Consider the following 22,456-nt stretch of genomic DNA (forward strand, 5'->3'; position numbering starts at 1 on the left):
AGATGATCATAGTAAAATGTTTTCTAGTTAAACTAGTTTGAAGCATTTCTTTCCTCTTTAGAGAGATACCTGTTACACAGATATGTTCATGGTCTAGATGCTTTCTACCTTGGTGTGCTAGAGTTGCACTACAAATGTTTGCTTCCATGGTTCTTTTTCCTTGCTTTTGCTATTGACCATCTTCTGCCTTATTAATTGGGTTACTATCTAGTCTCTGACAAGCCAGTCTTCTCTTTAAGGAGATCTTACCCTGATTATATATATTATTATTCTATTATGAGGGGGGTATGGGGCCCACAGTCTCAATGTTGCCTCCATTTATTTTCTACATGTACAATCCTTATACTTCTTAGGTACCGGGAAGCCAGTGTGGAAGTGATGGGGGTAATGTCTCGTTTTGCTGTGATTGAACGTGCCAGCATTGATGAAGCTTATGTAGACCTGACCAGTGCTGTACGAGAGAGACTGCAAAAGCAACAAGGTCAGCCTATCTCAGCAGACTTGTTGCCAACGACCTACATTGAAGGGTTGCCCCAAGGCTCTACAACAGCAGAAGGGACAGTTCAGAAAGGTACTTCATAGCATCATTTGCTTCTGCTTCCTGCCTTTGGAACCTGCTTTGCTTGGCCACACTGATACTTCTTGGATTGATTGAAAGGAAACTTAAACTACAACCTGAATGAATCACAAGGACTCACATAGAAGGATATACAAATTCTCTTATCATTCCAGGTATATGGATGTTTAAAAGCTTGGAATCTGTATGAAATCAAAGTTTCTCTTCAGATATGACTAGGGCAAGTTAAAGTTATCCATAGAAGTCTGACTGAGCACTTCCATAATTTTGCAAGTTAATTTATATTATTGTAACTTGGTTTCTTTATCAAAAGAAGGGTGAATTTTTTTTTTAAGGGAGACCTCAACTACCGGGAGTTGAATCACTCAAAATTTCTAATCAGTTCATAGCAAAATGTCAATGAGCTATGCAAAGGCCTCTCTCATTTTATTTTACTTCTTTTTCCCTTCATTGTGATTTCTCCCACTCCCTCCTGACCTCATACACCCTTTTGCACCTACCAATATATCAGTATTTGACATATCTTCTTAAGTATGTATATGTCTTTATAATTATACAATGTTGCTTTGTGTATGTGCTTTTTACATTTTTGCTTTTTAATTACAGTATAGTATTGTATTTATAGAGCTCATTCTTTCTTTTTAAAATTTTTTTTTATTGATTTCAGAGAGGAAGGGAGAGGGAGAGAGAGAAACATCCATGATAAGAGAGAACCATGGATCGGTTGCCTCCTGCACACCCCCCACTGGGGATCTAGCCTGCAACCCGGGCATGTGCCCTGACCGGGAATCAAACCTGTGACCTCCTGGTTCATAGGTCGATGCTCAACCACTGAGCCACACCGGCCGGGCCTCCTTCTTTTTCTTAATTTTCTTTCAAAATTAAGAAAATGGTTGATTTTATAGCTCTATCTTGTATAGCTGTGTGTTTTTAGAAAGGAAGGGAGAGGGATAGAGAGATAGAAACATCGATGAGAGAGAAGCATCATTGGCTGCCTCCTGTACACCCCCTTCTGGGGATCTAGCCTGCAACCCAGGTTATCTACCTGGCAAAAATTTATAATTTGCATGAAATGCTTTAAAAAGAAAATGTACTTGGTGGTTAAAAGTATTTTCTTAGACTAGAATAAAATTAGGGTAATATTTGCTTTTGTGATAATATTAGATTATGGTGGTTCTAAATACCAGACCTAAGAGAATCTGGGTCTTACATTTTTAATCAAATATTATGAAAAGGGAATTCTTTGGGATCTCCCAGAGAAAATAATTCTTTCTGTATCTAGAAGCTTTCAACAGGGTGTTCAGACATTTTTCATAGACATTTTCTAGTACTGTTGATCAAGGCTATATTCAAAACAGTGTATCTATTCTCCCCTTCATTTGTAACATGTACTTTTAGAACTACTATTTTGTAACATTGTTCTTATTCAGAAGAGCTCTTTCACTAAAAAAAACACACTTTAAATATTGGACATTTGTCAAAAGAAACTGTCTGGATACAAATGTAACAAACTAACATATTGGGGATAAAAATAAGGCAATCTGTTATTACTTATAGAAATAATACAGATTTCTCCAGAAAAACTTCCAAGAGTGTTTAGCTTATTTCTAGTTACAGTGGTGAATTTGCCATGGGTTTCATGTTTTAAAATAAGATATGCCTTTAACATGTTGTGCTGAAGGGTAGTAGAACTATCTAGGGAAGCCTGTGGGAATAACCATTGAGAAATTACTTTATTCCCTGATCCTGAGATAGGAGAGTTTATCAAGCTGGAGTCTGCACATCCTTTAGTTCTATAGGGAAAATACAGTGGACAATAAAATTATGCCAGTTAAAAGAGGCAAAGTTGTGGTACATAACCATTTGACGATGAAACACGTCATGATTTCTTTTTTGTTTGTTAATCCTCACCCAAGGATATTTTTCCATTGAATTTTAGAGAGAGTGGAAAGGAAGGGGAGAGACAGAGAGAAACATCGATGTGAGAGAAAGCCATCAATTGGTTGCCTCCGCACATACCCAGATCAGGGCCAGGTCAAGCCTACAACTGAGGTACATGCCCTTGACAGGAATCGAACCTAGGACCCTTCAGTCTGTGGACACTCTATCCACTGATCCAAACCAGCTAGGGCATGATTTCTTTATTATTCTAGAACCAGAGTCAGAAATGTAATGATCATAATAAGGAAGGTTGTCTTTGGTCTTAGCTTTGTGTATCACATTCTTTTAAAATATATGTTTTTTATTTCAGAGAGAGGAAGGGGGAGGAAGAGAGAGATAGAAATGTCAATGATGAGAGAGAATCATTGATCTGCTGCCTCCTGCACATCGCCTACTGGGGCATGTGCTCTGATGGGGAATCCAACTGTGACCTCCTGGTTGATAGGTCGATGCTCAATCACTAAACCATACCGCTGGGTGTGTGTATCACATTTTATTGTGTAGCTTATTTTTTAAATAAACATTTGAAATTTCTTTTATAATGCTTTAAATCATTGGTTCTTTATGTGTGTTTTTTGTTTTGTTTTGTTTTGAGGGCTGCATACCCTTTTGAAAATCTGTTGAAAGCTATGGACTCTTGCTTGTTAGAGAAAAACACAAATATACACATAAGACAATTTAGTGTGCAGTTTTCAGTAGATTCACAGATCCTCTGAAACTCACACACCTCAGAATAAGAACTGTTACTATAAATTACATTGTTTTTTGGCTAAAACTCGTTGAGCAGCTCTCTGGCTGATGATGGAACATATCTTTGTCGTTGGTCAAATATTCACTCAAATGGACATGCTCCTTTTTTTTTTTCTAGACTTATCTTTCTTATCTAGATAAGTCTAGAATTTTTATTTAAAATGCCAGTGTTGCCCAACCAGCATGGTTCAGTGGTTGAGTGTCAACCTATGAAACAGGAGGTCATGGTTCAATTCCCGGTCTGGGCACATGCTGGGGTTGCAGGCTCAGTCCCCAGTGTGGGGTGTGCAGGAGGCAGCCAATCAATGATTCTCATCACTGATGCTTCTGTCTCTCTCTCCTCCCTTCCTTTCTGAAATCAATATATATATATATGTATATATACATGTATACACATATATATATATATATATATATGTATGTACATATATACATATATACACATATATGTATATACACACACATATATTTTTTTTAAATGACAGTGTTTATAAAGAAGTCTGAGGTATCTGTTGCTTTAATGTGGCCAGTTTAAATATTAAGCTTTCAGATGCAGTGATATTTATAGAGTTCAGAATATTGCAATGTCTAGTGAATGGCTTATGATTGCATGTCATATTCCTGCGTCTTCATCTGATGTGTATAACAAAAAAAACTGATAACAGAAATTAGCTGATCTAAGTGCATATAATCTTTACCATCCTGATTCTTAATGGGTTCAAAGTTAGCAGTCCTGCCCTGACCAGTTTGGCTCAGTGGATAAAGCGTAGGCCTGCGGACTGAACGGTCCCAGGTTCGATTCCAGTCAAGGGCATGTACCTTGGTTGCGGGCACATCCCCAGTGGGGAGTGTGCAGGAGGCAGCTGATCGATGTTTCTCTCCCATCAGTGTTTCTAACTCTCTATCCCTCTCCCTTCCTTTCTGTAAAAAATCAATAAAATATATTTTAAAAAAACAAAATCAAAGTTAGCAGTCCTGCCAAGCATGCTGCATTTGCAACTTTGTATTTTCTGTTTCCGAAATAGTTATATGTGTGTGGAAAATTTAAGTAGTAGGATAATTTAAAAATAGTACTAAAAATGGCCAGAGTAAAAAATTTCCTTTTAGGGCCGTTTTGTAACTAGTTTGTGTTCACTAAGGAACTCCTTTGTCTTTCCTCCCTTTGCTTGCTCTTAATTCATTTCTTTCTAAACACATATTAAATAGCTTCTGAATGCATATGACATGAAACAGTGATGTATTAATATACACTATCATAAATAAACTGTCAAAGGTAAAAGTTTTGGAAGTTAAGAGTCCTTGCTCACTTTGAAGAAGTAAGCTGCCATGTTATGAGAGGGCCTTTGGAGAAGGCCCCATGGCTAGGCTCTGATTGCTGCCCTCTGCTGACAGCCAGCAAGAAAACGGGCTCAATCCTACAAGCTGCAAAATGATAAATTTTGCCAACAACCTGATGGAGCTTGGAAAGCACTAATCAGCTTTCCAAGAGATTTATTTCTCTTTTGTAGTTATGGTCCCTGGAGTTGTGGAGTCTAGCTAGAGGTTTATCAGTCTAACCCTGAAGTTTTGGCGCAAGTCAGCAACGCTCACTCTTATGCCTGTTCTATTCAACATTGTACTGGAAGTACAAGATGGTCCATTCAGGAGAGAAGAGGAAATAGAAGGAAAAAGTAAACTTCCTTTGCAGGTGACATTACCATGCTTATAGAAAACCCTAAAAAATCTACCATCACCAAAAAACACCACCACCACCACCAAAAAAAAAAACACAACAACTAGAATAAGTGAGATTAGAACAGTTACAGGGAAAAGGCCAATCTAAAAATCAATTGCATTTCTATATACTAAAATTTTAAAATGAGAAATTGACATTTTAAAAGCAATATTGGGCCGAAACCGGTTTAGCTCAGTGGATAGAGCGTCGGCCTGTGGACTCAAGGGCCCCAGGTTCGATTCCGGTCAAGGGCATGTACCTTGGTTGCGGGCACATCCCCAGTAGGGGGTATACAGGAGGCAGCTGATCGGTTTTTCTCTCTCATCAATGTTTCTAACTCTCTATCTCTCTCCCTTCCTCTCTGTAAAAAATCAATAAAATAAAATAAAAATTTTTTAAAAAAATAAAAGCAATATTGGCAATAGTATTAAAATCATGAAATTATCAGAGATAATGTTAATAATACATATGAAAAACTAGGTCAATAAAAACATCACTGAGCGTCATCCTATGAACCAGGAGGTCACGGTTCGATTCCTGCTCAGGGCACATGTCCGGGTTAGGGCTCGATCTCCACTGTGGGGCGTGCAGGAGGCAGCCAATCAGTGATTCTCTCTCATCATTGATGTTTCTTTCTCTCTCTCCTCTCCCTTCCTCTCTCTAAAATCAATTAAAAAACATATTTTAAAAAATCACTGATAAAGACAATGAAATCAATGGAGAGAGACATACTATGCTCATTGATCAAAAGACTAAATGTTATCAGAGTTCGTCTCCCCAACTTGGCCTACAGATTTATTGCATTCCCTTCCAAAATCCCTGTTGGATTTTATAGAAATTGACAAATAGATTCTAAAATTTGTATGGAGCCCTAGCTGGTTTGGCTAGTGACTAGAGCGTCAGCCTGTGGACTGAAGGGTCCCGGGTTCAATTCCAGTCAAGGGCACATGCCCAGGTTGCGGGTTCAATCCCTAGTAGGGGGCGGGCAGGAGGCAACCGATGAATGATTCTCACTGATGTTTCTCTCTCTCTCCCTTCCTCTCTGAAATCAATAAAAATATTTTTAAAATGTGTATGGAAATACAAAGGATGAGGAATAGCCAAACAACCTTGAAAAAGAACTAAATGGAAGGCTTATACTATCTGACTTGAAGATTTAATTATAAATTGACAGTAACTAGAGCAATGTGGTATTGGCATCGGATGAGAAGGCCCCATGGCTAGGCTTACAGATAAATGGTGTAGAATAGAAAGTACACAAATAGGTCCCCTCATTTTTTGATCAATTGTTTTCCACAAAGGTACCCAATAGGAAAAGGAAAGTTTTCTCACTTTAGTGAGTATTTTTTCAGCAAAAACTGCCTGAATTTTCTCCCTATACCTCAGTATATCAAAGAAAAAAACAAAAATTTTTACAGATTTTTCTTACTAGAGAAGAGAAGAAAACAAAGGAATGCTGTTTATCTTCTGTGGTCCTGTTTAATTGACATGGACATAGAGTAACAGAGGATTGCAACATTACCTAATCCAGGAGAGCAATAATGAAGAAATCTAAAGCAGAGAAAACTTAGCTCTACTAATTAACCCTTTGCACTCGCTTGCTTTTTTCTCGATTCCTTTATTCTAATGCTAACCGTGTCGAGTCACACTCGACATCCGAGTGCAAATTAAGAGTCCAGCCTGACCGGCATGGCTCAGTGGTTGAGCATTGACCATGAACCAGCACATGCCTGGGTTGCTGGCTCAATCCCTACTGGGGTGTGTGTAGGAGGCAGCCAATCAGTGACTCTCTATCAGCATTGATGTTTCCATCTCTCTCTCTCCCTCTCCCTTCCTTTCTGAAATCAATAAAAATATATTTAAAAAAAAGAAAAGGAGTCCAGAAATCCCCACAATTTCAATAAGTTACATTGTTTCACAAAACTATTACTAAATACTAATAAATGGTTGGATGTTGTACTTAGTGTTCTATGGGGTACAGTATACAATCCTATAAAGTACAGTACTCATCTTTATTTTATAGACAACAAAACCAAAGCTTAGAGAATTATGTAACTTGCTCAAAGTCACATCGTAAGTTGTGAAGCCAATATTTGAATATGTCCTGACTGGAATATGTTCTTTTAACAATTATGCTATACTTGTTGCAGATAAGAGCTAAAGGACTTTAGTGGGACACCCCAAAGTTAGCTAGAATAGTTGAAGAGGATCTCATGATAGATAAGACTTGAGTTAAGCCCTGAAGTACAGATAAGATTTATTTAAGCAAAGGGGAGAACTGAGTTAAGGAGTAAGAGTAGGGAGATAGAATGTAATGTCTTGAGGTAGAAACATGGCATGTTCAGGAAATTATAAGGATATAACAAATTTGGGATTAGTGGAAGATAAATTTAAAGGGCAGGTGGGCCCTAGCCAGTTTGGCTCAGTGGATAGAGCATTGGCCTGTGGACTGAAGGGTCCCGAGTTTGGTTCTGGTCAAGGGTACATGCCCAGGTTTCGGGCCTGATCCCCAGTGGGGGGGCATGCAGGAGGCAGCCGATCAATGATTCTCATCATTGATGTTTCCATCTCTCTCTCTGAAATCAATAAAAATATATTTTAAAATCTTACCTTATAATAGACAAATATGCAAATTGACCGCACCTTTGCTATGCCCAAGCCACGCCCACCAACCACGCCTACCAGGAAACCGTTGCAGGGACGTTGGGGTGTGGCAGAGCCCAAGGCCGGGAAAGCCGCCCGAGGCTTTCCCAGCCTTGGGCACCAGCGGGGAGCCTGCGCCGATCGCAGGAAACCACTGGGGGTCGGCTCCTGCGATCGGTAGCAGGGATGTTGGGTGCAGCCTAGCCCAAGGCCACCGCCTGGGGCCAAGCCCGACCCTGAAAGAAGGCAGAAGGCGGTGGCCACAGCCAAGGCCTGGGTCCCAGGTGCAGGCAGCCAGGTGAATGAAGGTCTATTGCACGAATCTTCGTGCAAACGGGCTACTAGTAAATAAATAAAAAGGCAAATGGGCCCTGCCGGTGTTGCTCAATGGTTAGAGTGTTTGCCTGTGCACTGAAGGGTCTTGGGTTCAATTCCAAGTCAATGGCACATACCTGGGTTGCAGGTTCCATCCTTAGCCCTGGATAGGGTGCATGGGGGAGGCAACCAATCAATGTCTCTCACATCAATGTTCTCTCTCTCTCTCTCTCTCTCCCCCCCATCCCCTCCCTCCTTTCCACTCTCTCTTAAAATCAATGGAAAAAATATTCTCAGGTGAGGAGTAACAAAACAAAACAAAAAAAAAACAAAAGAAAGAAAAAGGCAGATGGTTGTCAGTGCCAATTTATAGAGTTGATACTTTATTTTGTAGGTGTGAGAGAGCCAATGACAATTTTGAACAGGCAGATAAGGTTGATAACATTGGTATTTGAGAATGTTTAATTTATGGGGACTGTGTAGAAGGCATGAATAAAGAAAACCTGAATAAAATAGGGTGGGTTAAGATGGATATGTGAAATATTTTGAAGTAGGCTTTAACTAAATAACTAAATAATGAGAAATAAAAGAAAAAAACCAAAATTATTTGTTTTTTAAACTTTTATTAGAAACTAGAGGCCCGTTGCACGAAGATTTGTGCAATAGGCCTTCCTTCCCCTGGCTGCTGGCACCAGTTTTCCTCCAGCACCCGAGACCCAGGCCTTTGCTCTGGCCGCCGCCTTCCGTCTTTGCTCCAGCTGGAGCCTTCAGTCTTCGCTCCAGCAGGAGCCTTCCGTCTTCTCTGCTCCGGCTGGAGCGCCACTCCTGTAGTTCCCTCTGCCCCCCGCCCTCCCCCTCATAACAGGCATCCCGCCCTGCCCAGCCACTCTGGGCCTGTATATGCAAATTAACCTGCCACCTTTGTTGGGTTAATTTGCATACTCACTCCTGATTGGCTGGTGGGTGTCATGGAGGTATGGCCAATTTGCATATTTTTCTTTTATTAGTGTAGATTGGTCTCTCTTGTAAGTACCAGTCTTCTAAAATGGCTGCCATTTCTGTTAACCTTTTGCACTGGGATGTCGAGTGTGACTCGACACGGTTAGCAATAGAATAAAGGAATCGAGAAAAAAGCAAGCGAGTGCAAAGGGTTAAAACCTACATATATCTAAAGTACCTGAAATTGAAGCATTTCTGCATTAGGTAACACAAATAAAATTCTGATTTAAAAAAATTTCTAAATGTGACCTCTCAACTTTTTCAGAGGAGATGCGAAAACAAGGCTTATCGCAATGGCTTGATTCCCTTCAGTTTGATAACGCCACCTCTCCAGACGTACAGCTCACCGTGGGAGCAGTGATTGTGGAGGAAATGAGAGCAGCCATCGAGAGGCAGACTGGGTTTCAGTGTTCAGCTGGAATCTCACACAATAAGGTGAAGGCTAATAGCAGATTTCAAAGAGAAACATAGATCCTGTCCTTAAATACAGCACGGATAGATATGAGTGGGGCATTTAAGACATTACATATATACTTTGCAACGGGTTTTCTGTTTGTTTATTTATATATTTATTTAAAATATTTTATTGATTTCAGAGAGGAAGGAAGAGGAAGAGAGAGAGAAACATCAATGATGAAAGAGAATCATTGATCAGCTGCCTCCTGCCACCCCCTACTGGGGATTGAGCTGGCAACTTGGGCATGTGCCCTGACTGGGAATTGAACCGGCACTCAAACCACTGAGCCACTCCAGCCTGGCTGGGTTTCTGTTTAAAATTCATGTTGAGGACTAAATAAAAGCCTAAGTAATTCTTTAACGTGAGAATCACATTGAACATGTACTTTCTTAAGAAGCAAGCTGAGCCCTGGCTGGTTTGGCATCGGCCTGAGGACTGAAGGATCCCAGGTTCAATTCCAGTAAAGGGCACATGCCCGGGTTTTAGGCTCCATCCCCAGTGGGTGGTGTGCAGGAGGCAGCTGATCAATGGTTCTCTCTCATTATTGATGTTTCTATCTCTCTCTCTCCCCCTCCCTTCCTCTCTGAAATCAATAAAAAATAATAATTTTTAAAATTAATTAAAAAAAGAAGCTGAAAGATTTGCAGAAAATGCTTATTTATATAGTTGTATCCAAAGTATTTCCTTAATGACTGAACTATCTAAAAAGGAGGAGGCTAGTCTTTGAATCTATTTTCTTTTTATTTCCTGAATATTCCAGCATTATCTGATTTTTAAGTTTCTTTTTTTAGATTTTTTAAATTGATTTTTAGAGAGAGAGGAAGGGAGAGAGAAAGAGAAACATCAAGGTGAGACCAGAACATCGATGGGTTGCCTTCTGTACATCCCCTACTGGGAATCAAGACCAAAATCTGGGCATGTGCCCTGACCGGGAATTGAACCGGCAACCTTTCAGTATATGGCCGACACCCAGCCAACTGAGCCTCACTGGCCGGGGCTTATTACAGTATCTCATTTCTTATGTGGAGTGATCTAGGTGTTTTATGCTTTGCCTATCCCCCCATTCCTAATAAGAGAAATGAAATAGTAAAGTTTTATTAATTTGAACACTATTTTGATTTATGGGCTACGGGCACTTTCAATCCAGGGGCAGAGTAACTGATTTTCTGATTACAGTTCAGTGATGGCCTGGGATGTTCATCCCCTTTTGACTAGGCTCAATAATTGGGCAGTGGCTGAGCTCTGGTTACTACCTCTCCCCCCTCACTCCAATAAGAGGCAAGTTGACAAACTACCCAGAAGAGTTTGGGTGTTTTTGTTTTGTTTGTTTGTTTTTCTGGTTGGGTGGAGGAAAATAAAACAAAAGTCCCAATGTAATAATTTAAACCGGGCTAAGTATTGCCCAGTAAAAGTTCCAGAGAATCTCTCCAATAAACTTAAAGAATCATTTTATACTTTCCCCAGCAATTTAAGTTGTGAAATGGTACCACTGAAGTATCTTATTCTTTGAAAGAGTTCTCAAGGATTTAAATTTGTATCATTTTGAAGTTTTGGGTATAGTATAAGATGTTTACTGTTGGAGGATGATTCTGAGCCCAGTCATTATGAGAGATACTAAATTATGGCAATATGTATTAAATCCAGGTCTCAAAATGGACTAACCATTAATCAAGAAATGTAAATAGCCTGGCTGTGTAGCTCAGCGGTTGAGCATTAACCCAGGAACCAAGAGGCTGCTGGTTCGATCCCCTGTGGGGGACATGCAGGAGGCAGCTGATTGAGGAGGCTTCTCTCTCATCAATGTTTCTATCTCTTCCTCTCCCTTCCCCTCTCTCTAAAACATATTTTAAAAAAAGAAATATAAATAAATGGGTAAAACAAGTTTGTTTCAGCATTTTCATATGGACACGTTAAGAAATGCATCATAAGTGCATTGGTTCTGCAGCTTCTCTGCTTTTTACCCTCTTAAAGTGGGAGAACGGGGGTGGGAAAATGACTAAAGGAAAACCCGTAATGGAAGATCTGGAAAGAACTATTCGGATAATGATGGTGGGTCATACTTTCCACTAAGGGTGTTGTGCCCAACCAATGTTTAGAGATGTTGAGTTTCTGGTTTTGTTTTTAATGTGGACACCATTAGTTCCAGCCTTAGCTGTGCCTGCATGTGTATGTGTATGTTAATATTCACCAGCTCTCTGTGAGGGTGTTGACAGCAATGAGGTTTTTACACTTTCCATCCTCCAGGTCCTGGCAAAACTGGCCTGTGGACTACACAAGCCCAACCGCCAGACCCTGGTCTCACATGGGTCAGTCCCACAACTCTTCAGCCACATGCCGATTAACAAAATGTAAGTATTTGGGGAGCACCTTAAATTTCACTCAGAGACATCTGAAGGCATTCCTCTGATTGTAGTTTCTTCTGTTCCTTAAGAAGGATTGGAGCCATGGAAAATAGGTACTAGGGAGGTGGGAGGGAGGTAACACAGAAAATTTTGAAAAACACACGGACTTTTTTTCTGAACGAAATTTCAATTCTGGATTATCTGTGGAAGATACTTAATACTGAATTTTCAAAAATGAACTGATTTTTAGATGTATGTTTAACTTCCCTCTAGACTTTTTATTCAAATCTGTTACTAAATAACAAAATAAACAGGAGTTTTACTTCTTCTAATATCATATCAAGGTATTCCGGGCTACTGAATTGCTCCTAAACCTAGGCATGAAAGAATCCAAACAAAATGAATATCTAGGTTGTGACTGCCAATAGTGTGTCCTTGACAAGGGCTTATAATATTGTTGAAGGGACAAGATAGGACAGTTCAAAGCAACTGTGAAAGTGTTATCATGAGAGTGTATGTAATTGCTAAATGAATTGTACAGGGAGTTACCAGAGCTCACAGAAGAGTAGTCTCAGAAGGATTTATGAAAGACGCATGGGATTTGGCATAATTTGGAGAGTCAGGTGAGAATAGAAGAGCAATAGTGCTTTGGACAACATTTGAACACAAAGAGGGAAAAAGTATGAGGTATTTTTAGTGAACTGGGACATAAACTAGTTTAGCTGGACCATATTAAGGAGGAGAAGTGATGGAAACGACTGAAAAGATCAGTTCAAGACAGATTATAGGAAGCCTCTAAGGTCAGGCTGATGATTTTTCACTTTATTCTTAAGTATAAAAGCTTTTAGCTTATGGATTTGTTTGGGGACTGCATTTAGTAAAGTCTAGGCCTATCTTTAGGTTAATTTTAATCCCAAAATGGGACAATAGATTCTATATAATTGAAAGTTTTCTATATGATTGAATTAATGATGAATTAATGACTTTAACCTTTTATTTTTGCTATTGTTAATCTTCCCAGGTCCTAACTCCCAGAGTATCTGAATTCCCAGAATCATCTAGTCTTATACTAGATATCAATATTCTATAGGACCTGTATGTGCTCTCATTTTTCCTGAATCTTCTGGGGCACTCCTTACACAAGCAAAATGTCTTTGCTGCTAAATAGATATTTAGGATGTGACCTGTGAATTCTTTGTCTTTTTTGTTAGTCGTAGTCTTGGAGGGAAACTCGGGGCCTCTGTCATTGAAATCCTGGGGATAGAATACATGGGTGAACTGACCCAGTTCACTGAATCCCAGCTCCAGAGTCATTTTGGAGAGAAGAATGGGTAAGTGATTCCTAATACTTTTCAATCATAACTCTTATGGGAATACTAAATTCAAATATAGACCAAAGAATTTAGTAAAGTCTAGGCCTATCTTTAGGTTAGCATTTGCTCCCTGAGGTAATTTTATTGGTCATTTTGCTTTAAAATATTAGATAGCTATGAAAAAAAAATTAGATAACTATGGCCTGTCAGTCTAGAGTAGTTTTTTCATGTACCTAAATAGGTTGATAGGAACTGTTACTTTGAAGCTTAGATATATACAAGTACATCATCTATGTATGCTAAGATGCTGATATTCACTTAAAATCCTTGTATTTAGGCTTAGTAAGTACCAAAAAACTTGGGGATATAAATCAGTGGCTTGTTTGGCACTTTTCCAAAAATACAAATAATGGCTTGGTTTTGAAAAGCATAACCAACTTTCCTCTCTTTGGCAATATATTGCACTGGAATTCATGGGAAAGGGCAGGGATTCTGTCAGAGGTAAAGTATACTTAATTTTGGACAAACGTTTCCCTTTTCATGAAGGTGATAAAAGGATAGTATAATATAGGTATTTTGTTTTGTTTTAATAAGAATAATCATTTGTTTTCACCTTGAACTTTTTGGCTGGTTTTATTAGATCTTGGCTATATGCCATGTGTCGTGGGATCGAACATGATCCGGTTAAACCCAGGCAACTACCCAAAACCATTGGCTGCAGCAAGAACTTCCCAGGAAAGACGGCTCTGGCTACTCGGGAACAGGTAGGCAGGCTTTTTTTTTCTTTTTCTTTTTTCCTTTGTGGGTGCCAGAACCAACGATCACCAGCTGCCCATCTACCAACACATTATGCTCCCAAAATCTTTTTTTTTTTTTTATGCTCCCAAAATCTTGATGTCAATTCCACATGTAGAGCAATCAAGCTGCCCAATGTGTGCTGCTCATGACAGCAACCCCTTCTTAGGCTGGCATTCTTGGCAGAACATTGCCTCTTTCACGGGGGTGAGGTTTGGGTACTGCAGAAGGTTTAACAAGTTAGATGGAAACTTTATGCTGTAAAGTATGAAGTAAATAGAGTTCTTTTGTGTGTGTTGAAAATTGACTAGTTTTAATGTGATTTGTTATTTTTTCATTGTTTTCCTCCTGAAAAGAAATAAAATAGTAGGTGAAAACTTGGGAGGCCCATGATATTGTGCCTTAAGTTTGTCTTCCCCCCCCCCCCCTCTTTCTTCTCAGAGCTGGAACATGCCTGAAATTCACCTGATGGCATGCCAGCAGGAAAAGAAAATGAAAAATTAGAGCTAGGGCAGGTCAGAGTACTGAAAATTTCTATGACCTGTTGGTCCCTTGGTTATAGGGAAAACTTTCTTGTACACTTCCGTTTGGGTGAGAGCTTAACAAATCTACCATCTAGTTCTATAATAAACTACAATTTCAAAATGAAAGATTAAAATATCAACACTTTTTTTAGGTACAATGGTGGCTTTTGCAATTAGCCCAGGAACTAGAGGAGAGACTAACAAAGGACCGAAATGATGTAAGATTTTTTTTCTTTATTCCTGGGGTGAGCTTTGGGATTTAATATACCAGTTTAAATATCTTATGGAGTAGAAACAAAGATACAAAAAGATAACAGCTAAGAACTTTTAAGAAATCTTTTACCTGCTTCCATAAAACTCAACATGATCTTCGAAAGCCTGGATCTGTAAACATAAGACCTGATATTCCTGTCTCCCTCATTACCATTTGTCTCTACTTTTTTGTGTATATCCTTTTTTGTTAACTTTCAAAAAATTTATTTATTGATTTTTAGAGAGGAGGGGGAGAGAGAAATACTGATTTGTTGTTCCTCTTATTTATGCATTCATTGGTTGTTTCATGTATGTGCCCTGACTGGGGATTGAACCTGTAACTTTGCTGTATATCGGGATGATGCTCTAACCAACTGAGCTACCCGACCAGGGCTTTGTGTATTTCTTTCTTTAACTACTTCCACAGCCCTGAATATACAGTGGATCTTCATCAGAGTACAGAGCCATTAAGCAGGACATTTAGAGATTGGGCTGTAAATTATTGGACTTAAACATAGTCCAATAATTTACAAAGAAGTACTGACAATTGCCCTGGCTGGGTGATTCAGTTGTTTGGAGTGTCGTCATGAACACCAAAAGGTTGCAGGTTCAATTTCTGTTCAGGGCACATACCTAGGTTTCAGGTTCAGTCTCTGGCCGGGATGTGTATGGGAGGCAACAGATCAATATTTCTCTCTCTCCCTTCCTCTTTAAAATCAATAAAAACAGTTTTAGCCTTGGCCGGTTTGAGTCAGTGGTTAGAGCATCAGCCCACAGACTTAAGGGTCTTGAATTCGATTCCTAGTCAAGGGCACATACCTCAGTTGTAGGTTCAATCCCTGGCCACCTGGTTGGGGCTCAAGCAGGAGGCAACTAATCAATGTGTCTCTCTCAGGTTGATGTTTCTTTCTCTCTCTCTCTCTCTCTCCTCTCTCTCTCTCTCTCTCTCTCTCTCTCTCTCTCTCATCTCTCATCTCTCATCTCTCATCTCTCTCTTTTCCCACACCCCTCCCTTCCACTATATCTAAAAATCAATGGGAATAATATACTCATTCCTCGGGTGAGGATTAAAAAAATACCCACCGTTTTAGAGACAGAGTGTTGTCAAAGACCTGACATCTGATGATTCGTTTCTTTATCTACTCCTAAAAAAACCAAACCCAGCTTTATTGATGTATATTTTACATACCATAAAATTTATTTGTTTAAAAAAAATTCACCCATTTACAGTATACAGTTCAGTGGTTTTAGTATTTTCCAGTTGTTTGACTATTCCACAATCAATTCAAGAACATTTTCATCATCCAAAAAAATCCTATACCTATTAGCAGTTACTCCCCTAGCCCTAGACAATCACTAAGTTTCTGTTTCTATAGACTTACTATTCTGGTCATTTCATATAAATGGAATAATATAGTATGTGACTTTGTGTGAGTGGTTTGAAATCTTTAAGTTAAAATAGTATTTTATTCCTTTTTATAACTGAACACTCTATTGTATAGATATTACATTTTGTTTACCCATCCATCAGTGAATGGATTTTGAGTTGTTTCCACTTTTTGGCTATTATAATAGTGTTGCTATGAGCATTTATTTACAGATTTTTGTATAGACATCTGGTTTTCATTTCTCTTGCTCCTATATAATACCTAGAATTCCTGGGTCACATGGTAACTCTGCTTAGCATTTTGAAGCTGTTGCTGCACTCTTTTACACCCCCAGCAATGTAAAAGAGTCCTAATTTCTCTATATCCTTGTTATTGTCTTTTTATCTTTTTTAGCTCTGCTAGTGGATATAAAGTTTGTGGTTTTCACTTGAAAACCTTATTGTCCATTTTCTTATCCTTTGGGGAGAAATGTCTGGTGAGAGCCTTTACCCATTTTTTAAAATGGGTTATCTATCGCGTTTTAGGAGTTCTTCTTATATTCTGGGTATAAATCTCATCAGATATATAACTTACAAATTTTTCTCTCCCATTCTCTGGGTATTCGTTTCATTTTCTTGATGGTATTGTTTGATGGGCCTTTCCCTTTTGAAACATCTGGGAGCCCTACAAGTCAACTGTATACTGTCAGAAACTATCCAAAACTACCTGTGTGCCCCCTTTTAGCTGAATGGTGGGGAATGTTTGTTCTTTGCTGGTAACAAAGAGGGTTATGATCCCAGTAGTGTTGTGAGCCTATTTGACTTTGCCCACTAGGTGTCGCCCCATTCTCATCTCTATAAGCCTCTGGGACTTTCTTCCCACTTTGCAGTGCAACGCAATAAGGATCCCTGTAAATTAATGTCTTTAAGCTTACAAGGACTTTATCCCAAAAATAATTCTGGACATAGAAGATCATATCACTTTACTTTAAAATATTCTAGCCCTAGCTGGTTTGGCTTAGTGGATAGAGGGTCAGCCTGCAGACTGAAGGGTCCTGGGTTCGATTCTGGTCAAGGGCACATGCCTGGGTTGCGGGCTTGATCCCCAGGGAGGGGTGTGCAGAAGGCAGCTGATCAATTATTCTCTCTCATCATTGATGTTTCTATCTCTCTCTCCCTCTATGAAATCAATAAAAATATATTTTAAAAATAAAATAAAATATTCTAGTGGTTTCCCTTCACACTTAAGTCTCGTGTGGATTTATTTTATTTTATAATGACCGATACGATTTGGTCTCTGGTTACGTCTCTAACTCATCTCCTATCCTTTCCCTCTTACCCACTCTGCTCTAGTGTCCGCTCCACTGGCTTCCTTCCCTTTTGTTTAACACAACAAGCAAATTCTCACCTTAGCACTTTTGTACTTGCTGTTTCTTCAGCCTGGAGAAGCTTTGCTTATATTCTTAAAATTTGCTTCCACAGTTTATTTAGGTCTCTGTTTAAATTTCACCTTCTCAAAGAGGCCTTCTCCAGCTACCCTCTTACATCAGCAGCCTCCAGCACTCTTCTGCTTTACTCTGCTTTTTTTGATAGCACTTTGTAGTCACTTTTATTACAGGTCTACTTGTTTAGTATTTGTAGCTCCTACTACAAGATAAGATCCATGAGGGTTGCCCAGCTGGTGTGGCTCAGTGCTTGAGTGTCAACCTATGCACCAGAAGGTCACCAGTTCAGTTCCTAGTCAGGGCACATGCTCGGGTTGTGGGCTCAATTCCCAGTGGGGGACATGCATGAGGCAGCTGATCGATGTTGATGTTTCTCTCTCATCATCATCAATGTTTCTATCTCTCTCTCCCTTTCTCTCTTTCTCTAAGAAAAAAAAATCTATGAGGGCCTGGACTTTTGTTCTATCCTATATCTCTGCCTATATGAAGTAGGCATTCAGTTATACTTGCATGGTTTAGTCAACAGACTCCTTTTGTAATTGCCCATGTGTATTCTCTCAAGATATACACATCTGTAGGAATTGTATTTCAAAGTATACAAAATTCTATTTTTACCCCTAAAATAGTTGCTACTCTTGGCATGTTTGCCTTAGGGGTATTCCTTCTCAGTAACATCTTTTGATTTTGAGGGGGTCCCAAAAATAGACTTTTACCTTCTTATATGTCTGCCTCTTGACCTTTGTTTCTTAGTTTGCTTTGCATCAGGAGTATTCAGATGCTTAGCCTTCACTAGAAAAGTGAACCAATGATCTTGCTTTCTAGAGGCAGGCTCACTACACTGTATCTTCTAGTGATGGGCTATAAGAGGGAGGTGCTGGTGAAAACTTCTACTCTTATTAACCCTTTGCACTCACTTGCTTTTTTCTCGATTCCTTTATTCTAATGCTAACCGTGTCGAGTCACACTCGACATCCGAGTGCAAAAGGTTAAGCATCATAGCAGATTAAAGAACAAATCTACTACTCAATCTTGACATCCTAGCTTGGATCTTCCATTCAGACAATTACTTATAAGAGTTCTTCCTTCAGCCACAAAATAGAATATAGTACTACAGGTATTTGTTATAATCTTCCTGCATAGACACCCAAAAAAGAACATTCAGGAGAGTCCATTTTATTTATTCTCTCCTCTTTGCATCACCTGTCAAAATTTCCTAGATATCCTAATAATCATCCAAATTGTATCTTCTTTAACTTCTTATTATACATCAAAATAGCACAATTTTTTAAAATTTTAAATTAAACTTGACTATTTCCAAACCATTCCGTCACCCTGGTTCTTTTAATGCTCTCTCACACAGTTCAATATACAGAATCCAGATGCTCATGGTAACTTTAGTTCTGGTCTCAATCCTTTTACACCCACAGAATGACAGGGTTGCCACCCAGTTGGCTGTGAGCATTCGTGTACAAGGAGACAAACGTCTCAGCAGTCTGCGCCGCTGCTGTGCCCTTACCCGCTACGATGCTCACAAGATGAGCCATGATGCATTTGCTGTCATCAGGAACTGTAATACTTCAGGAATCCAGACCGAATGGTGAGTTTCTTTCTAGCTCATCTTTTCAGAAGAGACTTGTACCCTGTCTTGCTCTAAAATTAGTGGGTAATATAAACTTTCCAGCTGGGGTAGTTGTGACTCTGGCTAGCAGGACCTATTACAGAGAGCTATAGTCATGCACAAAGGAGAGAAGCACAGTAGAAACACCAGCAAAAAGACAGCTCAGCTGCAACTTCTTTGCCTACATTTGGTACAATCCAATTCCCAGGGGTAGGTTTGAGAGGCAGAGGGAATCACTACTATCCTTACCTGTATCAGTTTGCAATAGTCAGGGGAATGACCAATTGCACTTGGGAGTACAGAATTAAAGTTTCAAGAACACAGCACACTTGGGAACTTCTTTCTCTACTTGATTTTCCTATCTTAAAAGCATCTTTCTTGATAGTGAAACTAAACCATACTCATTGATAATCTCGATCTAGCATCCAAACTCAGTTACAAGCTCCATGGTATAATACCAAATATCATGTTAAATAAACTTTAATTAGTCATGAAAAATAACCAAATATATGATTGGAGTGTGTTCATTTACTGTCTAGATACTATTTTCAATGTTGGAATCCTTTAACTATTTAACAGCCTGTTACATTTTTTAAAAAGTATTCCAGTCTGGCTGGTGGGCTCTGTGGTTGAGAGTCAACTTATGAACCAGGAGGTCACTGTTTGATTCCCAGTCCCGGTTAGGGCATGCCTGGGTTGTGGGCTCAATCCCCAGTAGGGTGCATGCAGGAGGCAGCTGATGAATGATTCTCTCTCATCACTGATGTTTCTATCTCTCTCTCCCTCTCCCTTCCTCTCTGCAATCAATAAAAATATAAGAGAAATATAAAGAAAGAAAGCCTGTCAGCATTAGTGTCAGGTGGTGTCCTTTTAAAAACAGAATGGGTGAGAGGTTTTTTAAAAAAGTTTTTTTAGTCTAAATTTTCTGAAGCTCTTTGTTACTCCAAGTAAAGTTTCTGGCCCTACCCTTGAATTACAGTAGCTCTGCAGCAGTATCGTATGAAAACAGTAATACGTAGCTGTCAGGGGATTCAACTTACAGATGTGTGACTTGGTTCACCAAGTCAGCCATTCTCAAGATGTGGTCCTAGACCAGCAACATCAGCATCATCTAGGAACTTGTTAGAAAGGCAAATTCTCTGTCTATCCCAGGTCTATTGAATCTACATTCATCTGATACACCCTAAAGTTTGAGAATCAATGCAGTAATAATTTCCTCTTGTGGCAGAATCAGAATCCCAGTCATTTATACTTCAATTCTTGTTTTTTTTTTTTTTACTTTCCATACAGGTCCCCTCCCCTCACAATGCTTTTCCTTTGTGCTACCAAATTCTCTACCTCTGCCCCTTCATCTTGCACAGACATCACCGCCTTCTTGAGTAACGACTCAAGTCCTCTGCCAAAGGCACCAATTACCAGTCCAGAAAGTAAGACCCAGGGAAGTGGCCCTTTGGTGACAGCCACTAAGAAAGCAACCAATCCTTTGGAATCCTTTTTCCAGAAAGCTGCAGAAAAGCAGAAAGTCAAAGAAGCTTCACTTTCGTCTCTCACTGCCGCTACCCAGGCCCCCAAGAGCAATTCACCACTCAAGCTCTCATTACCTTTCCAGACCAGCCGTACGACAGGAATCGAGCCCTTCTTTAAGCAGAAAAGTCTGCTTCTGAAGCAGAAACAGCTGAATAATCCTTCCATTTCCTTCCCTCCACAAAATCCAGAGCCTAGTCCTAAAAAGTTAACAGACAATTTTCCAACAGAATGTCCAGATTCTGCCCCTGTCTGTGAAGAGGTTTTGAAGCTAGAATCCTGTAAAGCAACTACTGCAGAGATGGATTTGGCCCAGAACAGCCCCAGTAGGCTTGCTTCTTCAACTCCCCAGTCTGCTCTGGAGGTGGCTCAGAAAACAACCACTATCCCGAGTCTTCTGGCTACTGAGGATCAAGTGTCCTGTGAGAAGTGTGGTTCTCTGGTACCTGCGTGGGAGATGCCGGAACATATGGACTATCATTTTGCACTGGAGTTGCAGAAATCCTTTTTGCAGCCCCACTCCTCAAACCCCCAGGTTGTTCCTGCCAGCTCTCCTCAAGGTAAAAGAAATCCCAAGAGTCCTTTGGCCTCCAGTAATAAACGCCCTAAGCCTGAGGGCATGCAGACATTGGAATCATTTTTTAAGCCATTAACACACTAGTGCTGCCCTCAGGCTTGCTATAAGGTTTTAATATTTTATTTATAACCTGGGAAATGGAAATATGTTCACTTTTCAAGGAAATTCATAACTTTATAGAAATTTTTGTAAGAAAAATAATGCACTTAAATGCTGAGTTAAGGCTCCCATCTCTTCATGGGCATGAATCCTAATTTCATTGCTGATAGAGATGTAAAAATTCATCTTCCAGAGATACAACTGCTTTGAGTGTTTAATTGTTCAGTGTTTAAGGAGGCAGTCATATAGTTAAAAGTGTGTGGACCTTGGAGCCTAAGAGATCTGGTTCCAAACCAGGTTCTACCTCCTGAAGTATATGGCTTTGAGCAAGTCACTTTCCTCACTTTTCCTCATCTTTGAGATAATGAGCAAAATTAAGATAATGCTTTACAGGTTACTGAAGATTAAGAACAATTTATTAAAGTACTATAGCACAGAAAAGGAACTGAGTAAAAAAAAAAAAATTAAAAAAAAATTTCCCCCTATCTGTGACAGGGGTTACTCAATAAATACTGAATTTCATACAAGCAAACTGTATGATAAACAGTTTTAGCCACTGGCTCTTCTACCTCTTGCATCAGGTTCTAATGTACAAGATTATTACTGCACCACTTCAGGAATTCTGTTTAGACTGGATAAGTCATGATCAGAGCTAGATCATCTGTAGACCTTTGCTACTCTGTGATTTTGAGCAGTAGCAGCAGCAGCTTCATCAGGGGACTTGTTAAAATCATCTGTCTCACCCCACCCCAACTGAATCAGAATCTGTATATTAGCAAGGTTCCTCAGGCTGTATCTTAAAGTTTGAGAAGCACTGATCTACAAGATACCAGCAGCCAGCCAGGTTTGTAGAGAGCATTTTCTTAAATTCTAAAGTACAAATTTAAGGGGTAAATACTTGGGCCTTCAGGGTCACTGGTGTGTTCATCTCTTTGCTAAGTGACTATTTAGCTTAAGGGTTTTCAATTATTGTAGCTTTTTTGCACTTGTCCATGTTTATAGTACTGTATTCTTAGCTCTATTCTTATATGTGGAAAGTCAGCTTTTCTGATATGGTTTACCTTGAATAAAACTGAAGATGAAAGGTAGTGAAGACATTGGGGGGAGGAGGGGCTGGGAGAGAAGATGGAAAGGGGTGGGGGAATGGGAGATATCTGTAATACTATCAACAATAAAAAATATTTAAAAAACTGAAGAATTGAGTT

The 22,456-nt window shown here is 39.5% G+C and overlaps 1 protein-coding gene and 1 pseudogene across 4 annotated transcripts in view; one reads left to right on the forward strand and one right to left on the reverse strand.

The window, feature by feature from the left end:
- POLH (DNA polymerase eta) overlaps positions 1–22,456 on the forward strand; it is a 28,022-nt gene that overhangs the window by 5,291 nt on the left and 275 nt on the right. The window contains exons 4-11 of one of the 4 annotated variants that reach the window (XM_054722712.1): positions 354–571; positions 9,205–9,374; positions 11,641–11,744; positions 12,950–13,069; positions 13,692–13,815; positions 14,523–14,588; positions 18,861–19,030; positions 20,342–21,135. In XM_054722712.1, the coding sequence (XP_054578687.1) occupies positions 354–571; positions 9,205–9,374; positions 11,641–11,744; positions 12,950–13,069; positions 13,692–13,815; positions 14,523–14,588; positions 18,861–19,030; positions 20,342–21,135 (1,766 nt within the window). Of the gene's footprint in view, positions 1–353; positions 572–9,204; positions 9,375–11,640; positions 11,745–12,949; positions 13,070–13,691; positions 13,816–14,287; positions 14,470–14,522; positions 14,589–18,860; positions 19,031–20,341; positions 22,350–22,456 lie in introns of those variants that run through there. The other 3 variants (XM_008153254.3, XM_008153255.3, XM_054722713.1) reach the window with 3 other exon arrangements.
- On the reverse strand, positions 13,853–14,012 carry LOC114226966 (U11 spliceosomal RNA; annotated as a pseudogene).

This window comes from Eptesicus fuscus, chromosome 10, assembly GCF_027574615.1.
Source record: "Eptesicus fuscus isolate TK198812 chromosome 10, DD_ASM_mEF_20220401, whole genome shotgun sequence".
NCBI lineage: Eukaryota > Metazoa > Chordata > Mammalia > Chiroptera > Vespertilionidae > Eptesicus > Eptesicus fuscus.